The sequence below is a fragment of the Salvia hispanica genome, chromosome 2, assembly GCF_029641045.1.
Source record: "Salvia hispanica isolate PSC_SH4W2 chromosome 2, Shi_PSC_v1, whole genome shotgun sequence".
NCBI lineage: Eukaryota > Viridiplantae > Streptophyta > Magnoliopsida > Lamiales > Lamiaceae > Salvia > Salvia hispanica.
The window spans coordinates 16,161,358-16,180,529 of record NC_142693.1 but is presented as its reverse complement, the minus strand read 5'-3'; the positions used below and the strand labels follow the sequence as shown (position 1 = coordinate 16,180,529).

Here is a 19,172-nt window from a genome sequence, read left to right as displayed (position 1 = left end):
CCCAATTCGCATCACTCTATCTCTAACCCTTCTTCACAAATTCGAAAATCAAGTCATTGACTTTATCTCTTTCTCAAGCTCTCACTCACTTCTATTCTCAAATCAGATAAACTCAATCTCGACACTCATCTCTCAACTCCCTCGGTGATCTCTCTCTCTCTCTCTCATCCAAGTTCACGCTCTCAGCCGCTTCTGAAGTTCCACCGGCGCGCAATCTGCAACGCCGCCGTCACCTTCGTACACCTCCTCCGTGGCACCGCTGCTGTCCTATTCTCGTTCCGTCGCAAGTAAGTTCATCGCCACACTCCGTTCGCCCAGCGCCACCGCTGCTGCACTCACTCAGCCTCCGTCGCCGTCAGCCGGAGTTTAAGAATCAACGACTCCATCTCACTCTGCTCTCCGTTACCCTCTCAACAAACAGACCCATCGTCGTCGTCATCGTCTCTTCCTTCTTCAGTTCACATCTCCACCGTCGCTGCTTCACTCTTTTTCTCCCCTCATCTCTCGGTTTCTTCTCAAAACAAGGAACTCCAAACATCGATTCCCTCTTCTCTCTCTCAGCGAAACTCTGGTTGCCGTCGCCTTCTATCCCTCACTGTTCTACCGCCTCTGCCAAAATCACAGTGGCTTCAGCGCTGTCGCCGGTCTCCAGTCTCACCGCTGTTCCGCCGTGTCCTGGCTGCACGTCGCTGCTGATATTGCCGAGTCACCGCCACCGCTGCTGCTACTTCGAGTCCAGCCAGCGCCGCTCTACCCCAAGCGGCCTAATCAACCGCTGCTGGAGTCGCTCTCCGCCATCACATCCTAGCCGTGACACAACTCAAAGGACTCGCCGTTGCCGCCATCATTGTGGTTAGCGTCGGTACCGCCGTTGTTGCTGCTATCCGCTCTCTCCACGACTCGCTAAACAACCTTAACTTAGCATCGCTGCATCTCCGTGAATCACTTCGTCGGACTGCCAAAACTCTCTTCTCCTTCTCGGTTTTTCCTCCACTTCACTTCGCAAGATTCAGTTTTGAAAAGTGGGAGACGTGTGATGATGAAAACTGATAGGGGAGGTAGATCGCATATATGTATGCAGGTGGTTGCTGATTCATTCCTATTTTTCAGGTTTTTTTTTGACTCGTGGCAGATCATGACCAGATTTCTTGGTAACAAATTTGAGGGGAGGAATATCTCATGCGTTAAATATGGCTTCTCCGAAAAAAATAAAAATAAATTGGAGTAGAAAAAGAGTAATTATTTAAGCCCAAATTTATAAAATAATTCTCTCCACAAGGGAAATCAAGGCAAAAAAATTTCAGGTTCACAAACAACATCCTTTCGAAACTAATAAAAAAGTAGAAAAAGTCGGGGTATTAAAATAGGAGTCACATTTTATACAAGCACATGTTTTAAAAAATGTAAAAATATAAAAGAGCGAGGAGTGCTATTTAATTAATGTTGTAATTAGGCTTTTGCTTTGATTTGAGCCCAACATAATCTCTAGCCTAAAGTAAAGACTCAACCTTACACCATAAATACAAAAAGTTTGACCAATTTTACTTTTACCGTTTTATAACGGTAGATGTATTTCATTTTGGCATGAAAATTAAGAAAAATTGTATTAAATTGTTAAGTAAAGAAAAAATAAAGTAAGAAATAAAAAAGATAGAAAGACAAAGAGAAAATAAAGTAAAAGAGAATAAAGTAATTGAGAGAACATGTTGACTTTTATTATTATGAAATATAATAAAATGACAAAAAACGGTACGAGAAGGATTAAGTTATTATAAAGAACTTTAAGTTTATTTATATTTTATACAAAAAATTATTTAATATTTAATATTCTATTTTTTGAACCTCTTCACCATTTTAATTTATATCTCAGAGACTGAATACAAAAAATCAAACACCCAGAATTTTCAAGTATCGTTGGAATCCACAGACTAAAAGTTCGTCGGAGCTCTCTCCCTTCGAAATAAAACCCTTTACCTTCCCCCAAGTCTGTCGCTGCGAATTTTTGTTGCCTCGAGCTTTGATCCCACGGAATTAGACGTTGCAACTGATGCTATCTTCTTCCAAGGTCTGTGGAATTTTCACGAATTAACACTTTTCATGGCTACAAAGAGCTATTTAATTCTGTATGACTGGTGTGCCTGATTCGATAAAGTCATGTTTGGAGAGTGATGATATTAGTTCTCTCTCTCTTTCAATCACATATTTGACTAGAATACCTAGTAACTGTATCTGATTTTATTGGGGGGTTCTTTCGTTGTTTCATTGAATAATTTGAGAAGTTGAGTGTATATGAACAGTAATGTAAATTAGGTTTATTTCCTGGCAGGATGATTGCAATGCAGTTGCTGTGTTTTTTTTAGAAAAAGGTTATCACTTGCTTTAGTGCATAATAACAGGATTGCTCAGATCATTAAGCAAAATCTATCCCAAAATAATTGCTGTTGTTGTATTTAGTTCATTATCCTTTTTAGGTAGTTCTTATTTTTCTCATGCGTGTCGTTTGAATATTTAAGTCGCAGGAACTGCAACAATAGTTGTCGCCGAGGGCAATGGTAAGTGATAGCAAAAGTAGGGACGAGTTAGATGGACATGGTTCAAGGCAAAAAGTGAATATGGTAAAAGATACATTAGTGCAAAGCCCAGGAAAACTTGGCAGAGCATCAAATGCCCGACAGACAGCAGAAAGCCCTCATGGTATTCGAAAATCCAAGCGTCTTGAGAAGGAGATGACACCGTCTCCTCCTATGAAGAGGACATCAGAAAGACTAGGGAAGAGTAATACACCAAATTCTCTGAGGAGGTCTGATAGGGGTAAGAAAGAACTGTCACCCGGTTCTGTTTCCAAAGAATCTGCTGAAGAACCTTTATCAAAGTTGAAGAGAAAGAAAGAGAAACCCGTGATTCAGGTGACTATGGAATCTGAAAAAGCTGAGCAGCCTGAGCTTGACCTGGAAGTAGTTGGCATGAAGAGAAAGAAAATGAATGCCCGGAAATTCAGGGCTCTTTTCAAAAGACAACAAATTCAAGAAATCGTGCCAGGTGAAATAATCAGTCTCCACATCACATTGATCACAACACTCTCACCCTTTTGTTGGATACGAAACAAGAAAATTGCTCGATATGATTCTTACACAAAGGGATGACAATCCAAAAAGGGATAACATACTAGCTATAAACACTACTACTAAAATCTCTATGCAATTGCATATTCTTATTTATTCTTACCGATCGCATAACTAGATAAATTTGAATAAACATTTTTTTTCTTGCCTCTTTTTGTTCCTGTTTATGTTTTTGGGTTGATGAAGTTCTTGTGGTTTTTAACTTTGAGAAATGGCTACAAGATACTATTGAGTTTTGGATGATAAAAACACTATTCTTAATATTTTGAATCATGCCCTATTTGATCATTTTCATCTAAATGTTTGTAGATTGTGGTGATGATCTGGAAATATCAGAGAAGTCAGTTGACGTTTGCAGTGATAATAGCAGCAAAAGTATTAGCTTTCAGCCAATGGAAGATACCGAGGATGTTGGAGATGATGGAAGTACTAATGAAGTTTCTGAAGGAGCTCTTCCAGATTCAGCTTTAAGAGACTATGAAGCAGATGTTGAAAATGGCATCACTGTGCATGCTGCATCAGCATCTCTAGTGTGTAGAAATTTCAATCTAGAGGGAACCTGTCTTCGATGCTTTAAAAGCAAAAGGTGCAACTCAACTTTTTACTCATGTTTATGCCCGACAACCTAATTTTCATCTCTAAGAGTTTACTGCTCACGGGTGGCACATTATGACCGTAGTAAAAGATTTTTTCGGTAACATTCTATAGAATGTTGCATTAAATGGGCACCAGTTAAAGTGGTTGTCTTTCCAATCATTCATTATTACCATTGTTTATGTGATTTTCATAGGTTCATCATAGATGGACGGGAATGAGGTGTGAGGAAATGTTATTAAAAAATGAAAATATCATGATTGTAAATTAGGACTTATGATGTTCTACACAAGATAATGTGCTGGTGAGGGATGTGTGCCTAAGTGAAAGAGGCTTTTACGCATAGTCTGGTGAAGAAGTATTCACCTGGGTTAATATTTAGAGTCTTCTAAATTCTAATATCCATGAGTTGTGAGAATCCATTATCATTGCACAATTATTGTATCCCTATCCTTCTATTGTTTGCCCTAGATTTGTGGTTGATGGCTTACTGGAATATTCCACCTAGATTTCTGGGAAGTCTTAAGTTCAAACATAGCATGCAGTTTCTCCTCATATAGGAAATAATTTGAAACAACAATGCTAAAAATAATCGTAAAACTAATTACTCCCTCGTCCCAACTAAGTTGAGTCAAAACTTTTGGCCATGAAGATTAAGAAATTGTATTGAAAAGTTAGAGAGATGAGTAAAGTAGAAAAGATAAAGAGAGAGTAAAGTAGATGATGAAATAAAGTAAGAGGGATGGGATGTTTTGTTTTTGTCAAAAAAGGAAATGACTCAACTTAGTTGGGACATCCCAAATAGGAATACGGCTCAACTTAGTTGGGATGGATGGAGTATTTCTTAAGTTAAAACATAGCATGCTGTTTCTCATCATCTAGGTTGCATTTCCAATTTTGTGCGGACCTATTTGGAAACTCAAGGAGCACCAGTAATTGGTTCATCACACTCTATGCCTCATCAGTCACGTTATGTTTGATTTGGATTCTATCATTCTACCAATTTCAAGGTTAATGGTGTTGGTCCTATGTTGGTTATAGAGGTCCATTGGTTTATAAATTGATGGTAGGGTTTATAAATTGATGGTAGGAAAGACAAAAAAGGAAATGACCATAGTTTTCAAGTCTTGTATAAGGAGTTCTGCCTTTTAACTAAATTCAGGATTGTTTCGTTCTAGTATTTAGGTGTCTGCACAACTTATGTACCAGTCTACCAGATGGATGAGAGGTGGTCTTATTTGTGCAATTATCCTCTCCTCCAAACACAAAATAAGTGAAGATAAGAAGTTGACATAAGATGTCCTTTACTGAGATAAAATATTCATGACTTCTTGTGTAGGGTGCGCTATGATTCTCCAGAACAGGAACTTTGCTCGTGCAGCCCTGGGAGTGATGATCTGGTGGGCATTGCTACTTGCAAGGTTAGTCCTTTGTGTAAAATGCAGGATACCACCCAGAAAAAATTAAAAAAGATCTTCTTGGGTTCACTATTTGTTTTCTATCATGAGATTTCTTTAAATTTACTGTAACATTTTAACTTCATAGCCAGAGCAAGAGTCTGCATACATTCTGGTTGTGCTAAAATAGTGTTCCTTTATAGATCTGTTCCGTTTGATGCAAATGCAAGTATAACAAAGCATGGAAATGTACTTCACCACAATTACTGTATGCCACTGAAGTGTGTGATTGTGCTGAACTCAGTCGAGGTGTACTTGAAATATTGTATTACAGCTCTTAGAGTTTTTTAATGAATATTGACTCAAGTCATAGGAAAAGCTTTTTCTCAGTTCATGTAAATTAATGTCCTGTTGTAATTCCCAAATAAATTTTTTTGGTGAATTAAATATACATGAATGTTAGGAAGTCTTTATAACATAAGTGATCTTGATTTTAAATGTCATCTGAGGAGTCTTAGATCTTTTGGGCACACTTTTTAATCAGGGGAATGTTAAATGAATCATAGAAACTGGTCTGAATTATTGCCTTTTTGTTCTATGGATTCTATGCATGACGGTCAGGCTGTTGGCATTTTGCGAATGAGCTTTTACATCCCATAAAAAAATAAATCCTACATCAATGAAGTAGATAAATAGCCTCTTTTAGTTGATAATTTACTGGAATTGGTGGTTTCTTGTCATGTTGAAGTGTCTAATGCATCAAAAGGAAGTCTAATTTTCTTTACACTGGAACTATCAACAATATCTTTTGAATTTGTAAACGAAAAAAATCTGGTAAGAAGTCAGACTTGACTTCTCTAATTCACCATGTTAGTTAGTCCATTTCTCAGCAGCTCAGTGGCTGCATTGTGCATTCCTAGTGACAGTAATCTTCTATATGAGTTCTGGTTGCCTGAATACTTGAGAAAAGAAGGCATTGAGTTATCTCAGTTATAGATTTCTGATGTTAGTGATTTTGATATGATATTTTCTTGAAATGCTATGGACATTAGGCCAGAAGTGATCGTGGAGCTGCTGTGACCTTGGAATCTACAGTGGAATTTGCTTGTGGACAACCATTGACCAAGAGGCATGCAGATTCTCATACCGATGGTGCCAAAAAACTGTGTAGCTTGTGCAGCAAAGATGGAGATCTCCTGTGGGTAAAACATTTGTTGTCTGGCTCTCTCATAATAATATGCTTCTGATATTGAAATTGCATCCTTATACTTCACTACTTCAGTTGTTTTCACTTTCCAAGGCACTAATTAGTTTGCAATTGACAGTAGCTTTCTGTCAACAGGACTTCTCCTATTTGTATGGACATGCAGTGACAAGAACTCATGGACCTTTTTGTTTGTTTTTGTGTTTTTTTTGTGTGTAATTTGTTTTGTTCATTTTTTTTCTTTGTTTTACCTTTTGTTAACATCCACCTGCTAATGTGGTTTGATAAATATGCATTTGCAGGTGTTGTGAGGGGAAAAGTTGCATGAATTGCTACCATCTTTATTGCCTAGATCCCCCTCTTACTGATGTTCCGCCTGGTATTTGGCACTGCCCCCAGTGTGTAAAGAGAAAGCTTTTATTTGGTGTACACTCCGTGTCGGATGGAATTGAGTCAGTTTGGGACGTCAGAGAACTGGAGGTTCCAAATGTTAAAGGTTTGACATGTCCATCAATATATAACATTGAGAATATAAATATTAGACTCAATCAATATATGATATCACATGCTGTCAACTCATCTAGTATCATTTCTAGCTATTTTATGGTTTTGACTTGTAATGCTTGATGCTGGATTTAGGAGTTCAGCAGAAACAGTTTCTTGTTAAATACCGTGGGCTTGCTCATGTTCACAACCACTGGGTTCCAGAGAAACAACTGCTTCTTGAAAACCCCTGCCTTGTATCCAACTTTCTTGAAAAGGATCAGGTAATTCACTTTTTGCTTAAAAGTCTAAGCAGAATGATAACATCTAATCCCATCTTTTGTATCATACCTGCAGGTTGCCCAATGGAATGCAGACTGGATGGTGCCACATCGTTTATTGGGGAAAAGACCTATACAAGATAATGTTTATGTAGCATCTACTACTGATATTTGGGCGTGCGAATATGAGTGGCTTGTGAAATGGCGTTGCCTTAATTATGACCATGCTACATGGGAGTTGGATACTGCCAATTTCCTAGTCTCAACCCTAGGTCAGGACCTTCGGAGGAACTATGAGATTCGTCGAGGGAGGGCTAAGAAAGAAGCTAATAAGGTGTGAGAACAATCTCCGAATAATTTACAAGCATATACTGGGTCTTCTTTTAGGATACTATATATATATATATACATATATATATATATATATCTTGGTTTATAGTTTGGTTCATCATATTGGCTATTGATTAGTTCTTTCAAAATATATTAAAGGAGTAGTTGTTTGTAAAATGATAAAATGCGTCGCCCTAATTTATATGCAGTGGTGCATATGTACAAGCACTGTAACTTACTCAGCCTTTAATTGCAAGGTAATTGATGAGCTGGCTGTCTTAGTATTGCTGGAGGTGGGACAGTTTTTAATAATTGTGATTGTAGTTTGAGACACTTCCCGAGAATTTCAACTACTGAAACTTTTTGTGAACATCACGCACTCTTGCTGGGTGCATTGATGTGGGGACATTGTGAAGATGTAACATAATTAGTTGGCTTGCTACTCAGTTGATAATTAACAGCTGAATTCCAGACCCCATTGCAGTGCTTCATAGCTAGGTGGCTAATCTTCACATTTCAGGAGGCGTTTTCTTTTCATGATTGATAAGATGTATGATTGGGATATGAATTGAACTAAATTAGTTCTAATGATAAAAATTATATAGGGCTTGCAATATCTCAAAGTTCCAATACATTATAGAAACAATGGATTAGCCTATACTATTTTATGATCTATTTAGGCTAATTCTGAAAAGTAAACGTCCCTTAGTGTTTTGTTGTGATCCTTCTTTATTTCTCTGACCTGACTTGAAGCATCTGAATGTCGTTTTCATTATGCACAGAAATTTGCATGACATATTTATAGCTGAAAATAACATACAGGAACCACAATTTGGTAAATGAGTTAGATATGAAATCTACAGTAATTTCCGGTTGGTGATCATATATAACATATTGTGCAATGATAATATACGTTGTTTCTAGTCTGCTTATAGTAGATGATTAGTGATGAATGCCTAATCTTGTTTCCTTTACTTCTACTGCAGCCTTTCCCAGAATCAATTGTCAGATATTCTGAGTTTCCGGGTCACTTAGGAGAAACACACATATTGAAAAATGTGAATAAACTGCGTGAATTCTTGTTCAAATGCCCAAATGCTGTTGTTTTTGATGATCAGATTCAGGTGAGTTTTTTTAGTGTCAACAATCAAGCCATTTCAATAATAGGCTTTTTCATTGACTAATTTATGTATGTTTGGTTGCCTCCATGTTGTTACATGTGAGTGCTATGATGATGGCCTTTTATGCCACAGATGGAAGCGTTATTCCTTTTTACCTTGTTTTATGATTTCTGACATACTAAGTTATATTCTGTCAGTTTAATTTAATATTTAAAAATGTTCAAAACATATATGGTTATCAATTGTAGGTTTGCATGCATCTCTTCCTAATGAATTAGGGTATTTGACGCATAAAATAGTAAGTGGAAATTCCATTGTTCTCTGTCTGCATTGATTTCAATTTTGTTTTATATATTTTTAAAAACGTTCAATACAGTATTTTTTCGTGAGACATTCTCGGTAGAAAGTTAAACCACAAAAATGCATCTTTATGCTCACACCACCAATCAGGTCAAATCTTTTAGCAACAAACAGTTTGTCCAGTTCTAAGGTGCTTGTCAATTTGTTCCATCTTCTAGAAAAAACACAGTGCACATCTTTTAACTGTTGAATTTACCAAGTGAAAAATTGTCTCTATAATTTAAAGTTTTAAAGCTTATTGAGGGTTACACACCCAATTAGGCTATCTTTATGTGTTTGCATGTCAACCATTTCATTATCTACCTATATGGCATGCTTTCACTTCTGACTGATGGTTGCCTCCTTCCTTTCTATGGTTTCTGTGAAATGTATTTTACCTTTTGTGCATAAATACCATCCTTGCTGCCTGCTGTCGATGGCAGTGATGCACTTATGCTCTTGCTGTTGGGAGGTGATGCTTCAGTAATCAAGTGCAAAAGTTTTCTTATTAAATGTATTGAATGCAGGAACAAACAACGACTGCTATTCTTTTAGTTCATTCGATGATCGAAACGTTTTGGCCAGTCCTCATTGTCACGCCCTGTGACTCACAGTCTCGATGGGAAGCTAATTTTGAACAACTGGTACCATCTGTTGATGTAGTTGTTTACAGTGGAAGCAGTGATACAAGGAACAGGATTAGAGCATCAGAATTTTATGATGAAGGAGGTCAAACGATAGTCCAAGTACTCCTATCATCTGTGGAAGCTCTTTTAGAGGTATGGATATCATTTCGCTAAAGTTCCTTTATAGTTTTGAGTGTCTCTCCGTCTGATTGGTAACCAGGTCTCCTAAAGAAAACACAATAAAAATAATTCTGTAATCAGTAGAAGTCTATCTGTCCTTATTTGGTCAGTAGCATTTTTATCTGGTTTTCAAATTAATTAAACATGCTGTAATTCAGTACATGTTTTGGCTCTATCATGTAGGATTTAGAGATATTGAAAATCATAAAATGGAAAGCAATTATATTTGATGAGTACCAGCACTCACGGATTGCAGATGAGCATGAACGAATTAAGATACTCTCAACAGACATGAGAATTCTCCTTGTTAGTGGTCCGCTAAAGGTATCTTCTTCTTTGTGGTCTTGATATTTTGGTTTATTGTACAACAATATTGTGTCTAATGTACTTCTTCTACGCCTCAGGATGTAACATCTGACTACATTAAAATCCTATCCTTGGTCGAATCTGACAGTGATTTTGACAAACTGAGGACCCTGAAGCCTGAGACAAATGATAACCTTAGTAAATTGAAAGACAGATTGTCCCGTTTTATTGCGTATGGACGACCTTCTCAAGTATCTAAGTTCATTGAGTACTGGGTCCCGGTTCAGATGTCAAATCTCCAGCTTGAACATTATTCTGATACACTTCTTACCCACTCCAATGCTCTTTGCTCTTATTTAAGAAAGGACCCTTTTGGCGTCCTCCCAGAAATTCTTCTAACGGTTCGAAAGGTTTGTTCTGTTGTATTTATCTGGTTTGATTACTACATATGTTCACCTTGTTCCTTTAAGAGACTCTTTACACACACGATGGAGAAATTGTTCCGACATATCATGTGCTTCTCCTTATGCATGTTTTTGTGACCATTATTATTTTTCTCTCACAAAGGAAAATTGTTGCTTTTCATTATTTTATGGTTGACAAAATCCTCTCATTGGGACTGCTAATAGTTCATATTGGACTTGTCTAGATGACTGCAATCAGCCAACCTATTTACGTCTTACCCTGCAAAAATTGTTTAGTCTGATATCTTTTAATTTCTTGTAGTGCTGCCACCACCCTTATCTTGTGGACACTTCTGTACAAGCGCGCTTGATTGCTGACAAGCTTCCTGCTAATGAGATTTTGGATATTGGGATAAAAGCAAGTGGCAAATTGCAACTTCTTGATGTGATGCTCAATGAGATTAAGAGGCGAGGTTTACGAGTGCTAATACTTTTTCAGGTAATGTGCAGTAGTCGCCTTTTAGTGCTAGCTTCTTCTCCACCTATTTATACTTGTGGATATTTGTGCATTTTACGTTACTGGTAGCAATAGGACTTCCCATTTGGTTTGTTATGATAATAATTTATTTGTATTGTTATACTGCAGCCGATTGTCTTAGAACCGCTAACTTCTGGAAATATATTGAGTGATTCTGTAAACCGAAGATTCGGTTTAAATGCATATGAACGGGTTGATGCTGCAATGGCCCATTTTGATAAGCAAGCTGCCGTGAACCGGTTTAATAAAAAGGAAGCTGGACAGTTTGTTTTTCTGTTAGAAAACCGTGCTTGCTCTTCAACCATTAAACTTTCATCATTGGATGTCGTTGTCATATATGATAGTGACTGGAATCCGGCAAACGACTTGAAGGCGCTGAGAAAGATATCAATTGATTCAAAAGCTGAGCAGGTCAAAGTTTTTAGGTTATATTCTTCTTTCACTATTGAAGAAAGAGCCCTAGTGCTTGCAAAGCAGAACGTAAATCTTGATCACAATCCACAAAATTTCAGTCGAAGCACAAGTAATAATCTGCTATCCTGGGGTGCCACAAATATTTTCAGAAAGTTAGACGAATATCATGCCAATAGCAACTCTAGTCTGGCATTAAACTTTTCGTTTGGACAGTCACTTTTGGATGAAGTTACCAAGGAGTTTCATGCCATACTTTCTGAAAAATTTGAAAATATTGACTCAAATTTCGTCATCTCAGAAGCTAAATTAGATGGTGGAAGCTATAGCACAAATAATCTAATGCTCGGCGAGTCAAAAGTTCAGTTGGAAGATAGAGAAGTGCCTCATGTGTTTTGGAAAAACTTGCTTGAAGGAAAAAATCCACTGTGGAAACATTTAAAAAGTCCTAGTCCACGGAATCGTAAGAGAGTTCATTACTGGGAAGGATCTCCTAGCAATCCAGAAGCTGAGAAAGATAACATGGCAAACAAACGTAGAAAGATGGTGAATGAAAGTTTGGGCCCAACCTCTTCTCAAGTTGAACCAGTGACAGCTCAAGCCACCATATCTGACAATGGTAATGGTTAAGCCAGGATATTTTCACTTCACTAGTGAATGGCATTTGTGCCATTAATAAGTTTGTAGTCCCTTGGACAATCATTTTGTAGTTCAGACTCCCCCTAAGCACTAAGAATTTCTTGTGGTGATCCAGGGTCTTCTGCAACCAAATCCTGTAATCAATCTGAAAATTTCCATAGAGATGGTCAGAGCTCATTGTGTGCTGAGGTTGCTGTAAGTGGTGCTTCGAAGGAAGGAACCGAATCATGCGATGACCAGCAAAGCATCCATGGTGTTCTGCTGAGAGAGATGAAGACACTCTGCCAAAATCTTAAACTTCCGGTGCAACTCTTAACTTAAACTTCAGTCTTTCAGGTGCACTATTTAACTTGGTTATCTGCACGGCTGCAAGCCCCGGAAAGTGGGTACTAATTCCATTTAGATTTGCATATAATAGAGTAAAGGGCTTATTACGACTTACTAGCCAGGAGAGAAACAACTGTGAGAAAGAAAATTATAAGCCTAAAATTTCTGCTTGATGAAGCAAGAGTAAAAGCTGATCTGTTTCCTCAATTCTCAGGAATATCTCCTGTCCAATCTGGGTCCAGAAACAACTTTCCTACCCCTCCTATTCGTAGTTAAGAAAATAACCTCCTAAATACTCCTAAGCACCTACCCTGATGACGTCTGATTCTATCTAAGCAACTAAAATCATTGAATAACTAACCAACCTATTAACTTACTGATTCATCCTCAATCCAATACCCATCTGCACCCAATGAACTTGAATTGGCTGATCTGTATCATATCACCATACACTTGGTGAATGCAGAATTATCTTTTTGCAAGGCGAAGCTAGGAGATGCAAATTTTTTACTGCTATATACTTGAATGAACGAAACAAATCACCCTCAAAGCATACAGAAGCAATCAACTAGACTTGTTTACATTGCTCCCTATAGCAGAGTCATAAACTTTCTATTTATACTCCCTTGTGAATGAGAAAAACTGTGTGATGGAGTTGTCAACTGGCATAACAGATCTTGTTTCTTATGAGTAGGAGCGAGAGTCGGTGCAGTAATAATGTGTCATACGAATGTTTGATTATTAGCTCTGCCATTTCTAGGGTAGTACTGGGACCTTCATGAACCAACTTGAAATCTATCCTCACTTATTACTACATAATTTATTACTCCCTCTGTTTCAACTATGTTAAGTCGTGTTCCTTTTTGGGATGTCCCAACTAAGTTGAGTCATTCATTTCCTTTTTTCACAAATAACAAAACATCCAATCACTCTTACTTTATCTCATCACCTACTTTACTCTCTCTTTATCTTTCCCACTTAATTCCTCTCTCCTACTTTTCAACAATTTCTTAATCTCTGTGCCCAAAAGTTTTGACTCAACTTAGTTGGGACGGAGGGAGTATACATAATATAACATGAGATTGTGCTGGGGATTCTTCACGATTTTTCTTTATTGGTTTATTACTCGATCCAATAAGTACTGTATCTTTACACCTTCAGAAGTGAATTACTTCTTGCTACCTAAATCTGTACATTTTCTGTTGAATCTCTACATTAAAGAATTTACCTCAGTAAGTGCGTATGCTCTTCTCTGTTGAAATTGAAGTCATTAGACCAGCAATGCATGCAGTCACTGGTTTGAGAGTCCTAATGCATTGGGATGAAGGGATGCCTATATGATTAATGATAAAATGAAATAATATTAATAATGTAGAGAACAGCTGGCCAGAAATAGATATGTGAAGTTTCACATGTGATGTATCGAAGAACATTAATAGACTGGAGTGTGAAAATGGAACCAGAGATTCCATTATTTCGTTATCAAGTTTCATGATAATTGTTCAAGCTAGGTCAAATAGTATATTTCAGATATATATCACCTTAGTGTATTTACTCCCTGTTATTTGTGCACATGCATGGAAATGCAGGACAATGTCAATCAGGTGGCTGAATTATTTTTGGAATATGTGATCAAGAATCATCATGTCAGTAGCAGCCCAACATCAATTGTGCAGGCTTTTCAAATTTCTTTGGTAAGTTCCTTTCCTGGATATATTATTAACTATCGTGTAAAACAACCTAATACCATCCATCTTATGGCTAAACTATTAGATTATGCAGTTGAAAATAATCTGGTTTTTCCAGTGATTGATACTTGAGGGAATAAGACTATAACAGTACCTGGATTTTTTCATACCTAGTAATAAAGCAAATAACATTTTTGCAATAGTAAACGAATAAGAAAACTAGACTGTATTAGTTTATGACTTTGCTTACTCAATAGATTTGATTATATGTTGCTCTGTCAGTGTTGGGTTGCAGCATCTATCACAAAACAAAAGGTTGATAAGAAGGAAACACTCATGTTGGCAAAACAGCTTCTGGACTATCAATGCACTGAAGAAGAAGCCAGCTCAGTTTATTCAAAGATGCGGTCTCTCAAGAGGTTGTATTTGCAGTGCTCTGACAACATTACACGCTTGAACAGATATTGCTTACTATCTGAAGAAGAGTTCAGCAGGGGGACATCAAATGCTAATGAGAGGGAGTTACACTGTTCATCATATTTAGAGGAAAGTGCGGAACAGGAGATTGGAGAAAAATCTGCCAATTCACAGCTGAAAGTGGGGCTGAAAGATAAAGCTGGTGCTAGTGAAACAGATAATGATGAGATCAAGAAAATAAAGAAAAAATGTGATAAGCGGATGAAGAAACTTATACAGGAACACCAACAGAAAATCCAGGAGTTGAAACAAACCTGGGAGGATAAAAGGGTAAAACTGGAGACAGACCACAAATTGGAGTGCGCCTTTATTCGGTCTATACATGGTCAAGCCTCTGCGGGAATGGATAAACTAAAACTTTTGAATGATAAATTTAAGGATAAAATCATAGAAAATAATTTCCTAAAAGATTTGCAGCTGAAAAATCTAGAGGCAAAGAATTTAGCTGCTATCAATGAGGAGAGACAAAAGGCAGCTGATTGGCTAGCCAAAGTAAAAGCTTACTCTAGTGAACTAAGGGTTATTAATGGTCATCAGTCACTTGGTTCTCAATCAGATGATGATGCTGGTAACCCGAAGCCAAGTACATGCATCAAGGTTGGTGGTGATGGGGATAAGTGTGGGCAGCATCTGGAGAACAACAACCCAAATAAGAGTTTTTCAAGACAATGCAGTGATTTGATTCCTTCCATTTCATCCACAGGCACACCAGTTGAAGCAGTGTGCAGCGAAACTCCTGTTAAAGAGTTGGTAACCATTGATTCAGAAGCTGAGCTTCTCGATCAGTCAAAGAATTCTGTAAATAATAGGCAGGCTAATCCCATGAAGCAACCTGCCCCTGTGGAGCAGGTTGCTGACGAGCATCCACTAGTGTCTGAGACTGTTCCTAATGAAACTATGGGGCACGACCAGCCTGGTGAACTAAGTTGTCCATTAGAGGAGGCGTCCAATGAAGTAAGGAAAACTTCTCTGTCTGATAATTTGATGAGACAGAGAAGTGAACCAGGGGTGGTAGCCAGCCAGTGTCTGCAAAGTTCAGGACAGCCATCATTGTGCACAGAGCAAACCACAGTTTCACAAGAATGTCGTGACATGTTGCCACAGAATGTATGTGGTGTTTCTCTACTGATCTATCTAGTTATTCATATCTGCCTATGTTTGTCTATTTTTTCTTTCGTTCAGGTGAAATTTAAAGGTGATCAAATTTGTTCAGTTACAGCTACTTTAATGCATTTAGTTTTTTAAATTGACCCCATGTAATCAGATAAAGGTTCCTTCAATGTGAGATCTAATTAGAAAATATTTACTTTTTATTCCAATTTCGTTGTTCCATGACATGGTGAAAGATTCTAGAACGTCCTGTACTCATGCCTGATTCGTTAACTACCAAGTTCATATGGAAGTGGTTTATTCCCCAGTTCCCATTTCCCTTATTTTTCTATTTACTATATAACTCAATGTTTTTAAGGATGTGTTTAATACTACTGCAAGTTGGTATTAATCCAACAAAATAAATCTGACAAATACTTGGTACTCGCTGAACTTCAGGACCCAGATACACAAGGTGAAGAAAATCGAAGTTCTCTGGAGATTGAAATAGCAGTTTCAGAACCCACTGACTCTGTGGCGCCTGTGCCGCCTTACTTGGAATCACCTATAACTGGTAATATTTTAACAACCAAGTCATCCAACAAAGCTCCAGTAGATGTGGGTTTTGGGCAGCTGCATTCTTCATCAGTTGATACCTCTCTCAGCCATAACCAATCGCCTGCTACTGGACACAATGACCGAGAAAGTAGCTCATCGCAAACTGCAAGGCCTGAGGGAACTGAAGTTCTTTTGTCTGGATCTACTCCTCAGACTGAAGAGATTTTGGAATTGCATTCTGATCGCCTGAATGTAGGTCCTTCTAGTGTAGTTGCTAATGAACAAAATGCCGAATTACCAGGAAGGCCTATTCACGCTGTTCCGCAGAATGATATGGCCGTACCTCAGGAGGTGTTGAGTACATCACCACAGCAAAATCAGATTCTAAGGGATAATGATGTGGCTTTTCCACAAGAAGTTGTGAGCACATCAGGACGAAATCAGGCTACTCCACAAGTGGACATAGATTCCGGCACTCTTCATGGACCTGGGTCCCTTCTGAATCCAACTCATTATCCTTCTTGGAACTCATCTCCATCTTCATTACCCGACCCACTTCAAATTGAGATAGAGAGGATCCATAGAGAAGCTGAACAATTGGAAAAACATCATGTGGAGACGGTCAGTCTAGAATTTCTTGTTGATCATTGTTTGTGTTGACTATTTTCTCATTTTTATTATTGGGTTGCTCAACTTTAAACAGATTGCAAAGCTGAAATTTGACTGCGAGAAGGAGACAGAGGAGATGATTTCTCAAATACGTAATAAATATGAGATGAAATGTAAGGAGAACGAAGCTGAATTTAGATTGAAAAAGGATGAAATTGACAAAAACAAGAAGAAAGTTGCTCTCAGTAAAATGTTGGCCGCTGCTTTCAGATTGAAGTGTTCGGAAAAGCCTTCTGGGCTGCCAAATATGCAGCAAGGTATAAAACCAGAAGTCCAGCTCTTTTCTTTTGTTAATATTGCATCCAGGTTTCTCAGCAGCCAATGTCTTTTAGTGAGAAATTGTTTTAGATGGTGTGAATCTAATAGAAGGTAAGAATTGAAAATCAGTGCCTTGGAAATGCAAAGGAAGTGATTATTAAGAAGATAATTTATGTAACATGTCTGTATTTTTATCTTTCGAAACAAACTGCAGCATTTTGGGGGAAGACCACCAAAAATCATGTCGAGTACTATCACACTTATTTGTAAACTGTGTTACCTGAGATGAAATTCATGTACTTAAAACTTCCTTTTGAATCAATTCTAGATGTTTATGAATGTTTATTCATTGTGGGGTTTTATTTGTTGATATCTGGGTTTGTTGACTCGGGAACAAAACTTGGAATTCCCCAGTCAGTTCTGGAATTTACTCTAGCCTGTCTGATCTCGGTTTGGTTTAGTTAACTGTCCATTTTTAGTCATCTATCAATCTCTTACATGTAGTGGCATGTGCTTGTCAATGTTAGTAATGATCTTAGCTCTTGATGCAGGTACACCCAGCTCCATGCTGCCGCCTTCCGTCAGACCTTCCCTTGGATTTTCAGCTTCCCAACCTGCCCGTACTCTACCGACCACAACTCCAGCTGTCCCACAGCTAGCACGGTCACATCCTGTGAGACCTTCCCCTGTGGGCATTCGTAATGTTACGACCCATCCTATACAACTTGCAACAGCGCATGTTTCAAGCCATTCACCCAGACCACCCCCAGTCATCAGTGCCATCACTCCTGCAAGCCTCCGTGCAGCAGGTGGGGTTCGTTCTGCAGCTCCTCATCTTCAACCATGCAGACCACCCACTGTAGGTGCACCCAGTTCGGCTGACACCAGTTCACCAGCCCCTCAGCTGCGGCTACCCCAAGTATCACCCAAGCCTGTGCAGCTACCTTCACAACCAGGGCCACTACAAAATGCTTGGCGGATGCCTTCACCAGGTTTGGTTGCTCAAAACAGTGATGAGTTCCGAGGCCTGCCTCGTCCACCCCCCGGGTTTACACAACAAGTGTCAGTTGCAGATCGTCAACCTTATATACCTCAGGCTCAGAATGGTAACTACCCTGTACCTGATATCCCTTCTACTTTTCATCCCTTGGAGCAATCTGACTTGGAAATGTTAGGTAATAATGTACTCGGCAGCCAAACATCTGCTGCTGAACCAGATGTCGTTTGTTTATCTGACGACGAGTAACATATGAAATTGGAGGATCATTTTCTGCCATCACTTTGATTGTGAAAGTTGTGGCTCAGTGACTTATTCTCAGTAACTGTAGTACCTGCTCCTTGATCCTAATCACTTTTGCTTTTCACTGAAAATCATATTAGTAGTATTAGATTTTTACTAGAGCAAGAGAGCTTTATTCGTTAAAATTCTAGCTAGGGACTGAGCTCAACTAACCAGGTTTAAAAGTACAGAAATTGATTGAAGATTTGGTAGGTAAGGATTCAAATTATGACCCAACCAATTGAAATTATCATAATTTATTTCAGTTTGTATTTTAAAATAATTTATTAATGAAATCAGTTTTGTATTGCTTCCTAGTCGGTTGAAATTATAAGTGGTTGCTGGAACTACACCACCTGCATGTGAGAAGAAGAGAAGGGTTTTGCAACTCTATATTAGTACAAGATTAGATCCTCATCTCTCTGTATTTGATACATTTCTATCAGTGTTTTTTCGAATTTTGCGTTTATATTTTACTTATTTCATTTACTTCCATATTAATTTGCTCACTAAAATAGTAAGTTTCACTAAAATCAGTTTGTTGACATGGCTCTTCCAATTAAATTTGTCAATATTTCCTAGTCCTAATATTAATTTCTTTATATATTCATATTTACTTTTAATTATTGGTTTTAAATGCACACCCAAATATCTTATGTATTTATTGCGGTATGATTTTTTGTTGCCTTCATAAGTTGTTTAGTACTATCAAATTATACGTATTTGTGCGATTTAGTTGACAAATACTACTAACTGTCAGAACTAAGGACTGACAATGAATAACCTTGCATATTTAAGTGTCGTTTTTGCAATAGCTATGTTAGCTAAAATCAATTATTGATGCTGATTAAA

The 19,172-nt window shown here is 37.9% G+C and overlaps 1 protein-coding gene across 3 annotated transcripts; it reads left to right on the top strand.

Moving 5' to 3' along the window:
• The first annotated feature begins 1,864 nt into the window (after positions 1-1,864).
• On the top strand, positions 1,865-18,637 carry LOC125213233 (uncharacterized). 3 transcript variants are annotated; one of them, XM_089063789.1, is made up of 21 exons: positions 1,865-2,065; positions 2,514-3,039; positions 3,432-3,708; positions 5,056-5,137; positions 6,166-6,311; positions 6,620-6,813; positions 6,957-7,084; positions 7,158-7,415; positions 8,398-8,535; positions 9,399-9,650; positions 9,861-10,001; positions 10,082-10,393; positions 10,710-10,886; positions 11,034-11,955; positions 12,091-12,278; positions 13,892-13,996; positions 14,273-15,574; positions 16,016-16,735; positions 16,818-17,040; positions 17,593-18,147; positions 18,217-18,637. In XM_089063789.1, exons 2-21 carry the CDS (start codon positions 2,550-2,552, stop codon positions 18,285-18,287), a joined length of 6,681 nt encoding a protein of 2,226 aa, XP_088919915.1. In that variant the 5' UTR covers positions 1,865-2,065; positions 2,514-2,549; the 3' UTR covers positions 18,288-18,637. The 3 variants fall into 3 exon arrangements, with proteins under 3 accessions (XP_088919915.1, XP_088919914.1, XP_088919913.1); XM_089063788.1 differs by having other exon boundaries at positions 1,866-2,065; positions 2,520-3,039; positions 17,593-18,637; XM_089063787.1 differs by having other exon boundaries at positions 1,866-2,065; positions 17,593-18,637.
• The last annotated feature ends 535 nt before the right edge of the window (positions 18,638-19,172 follow it).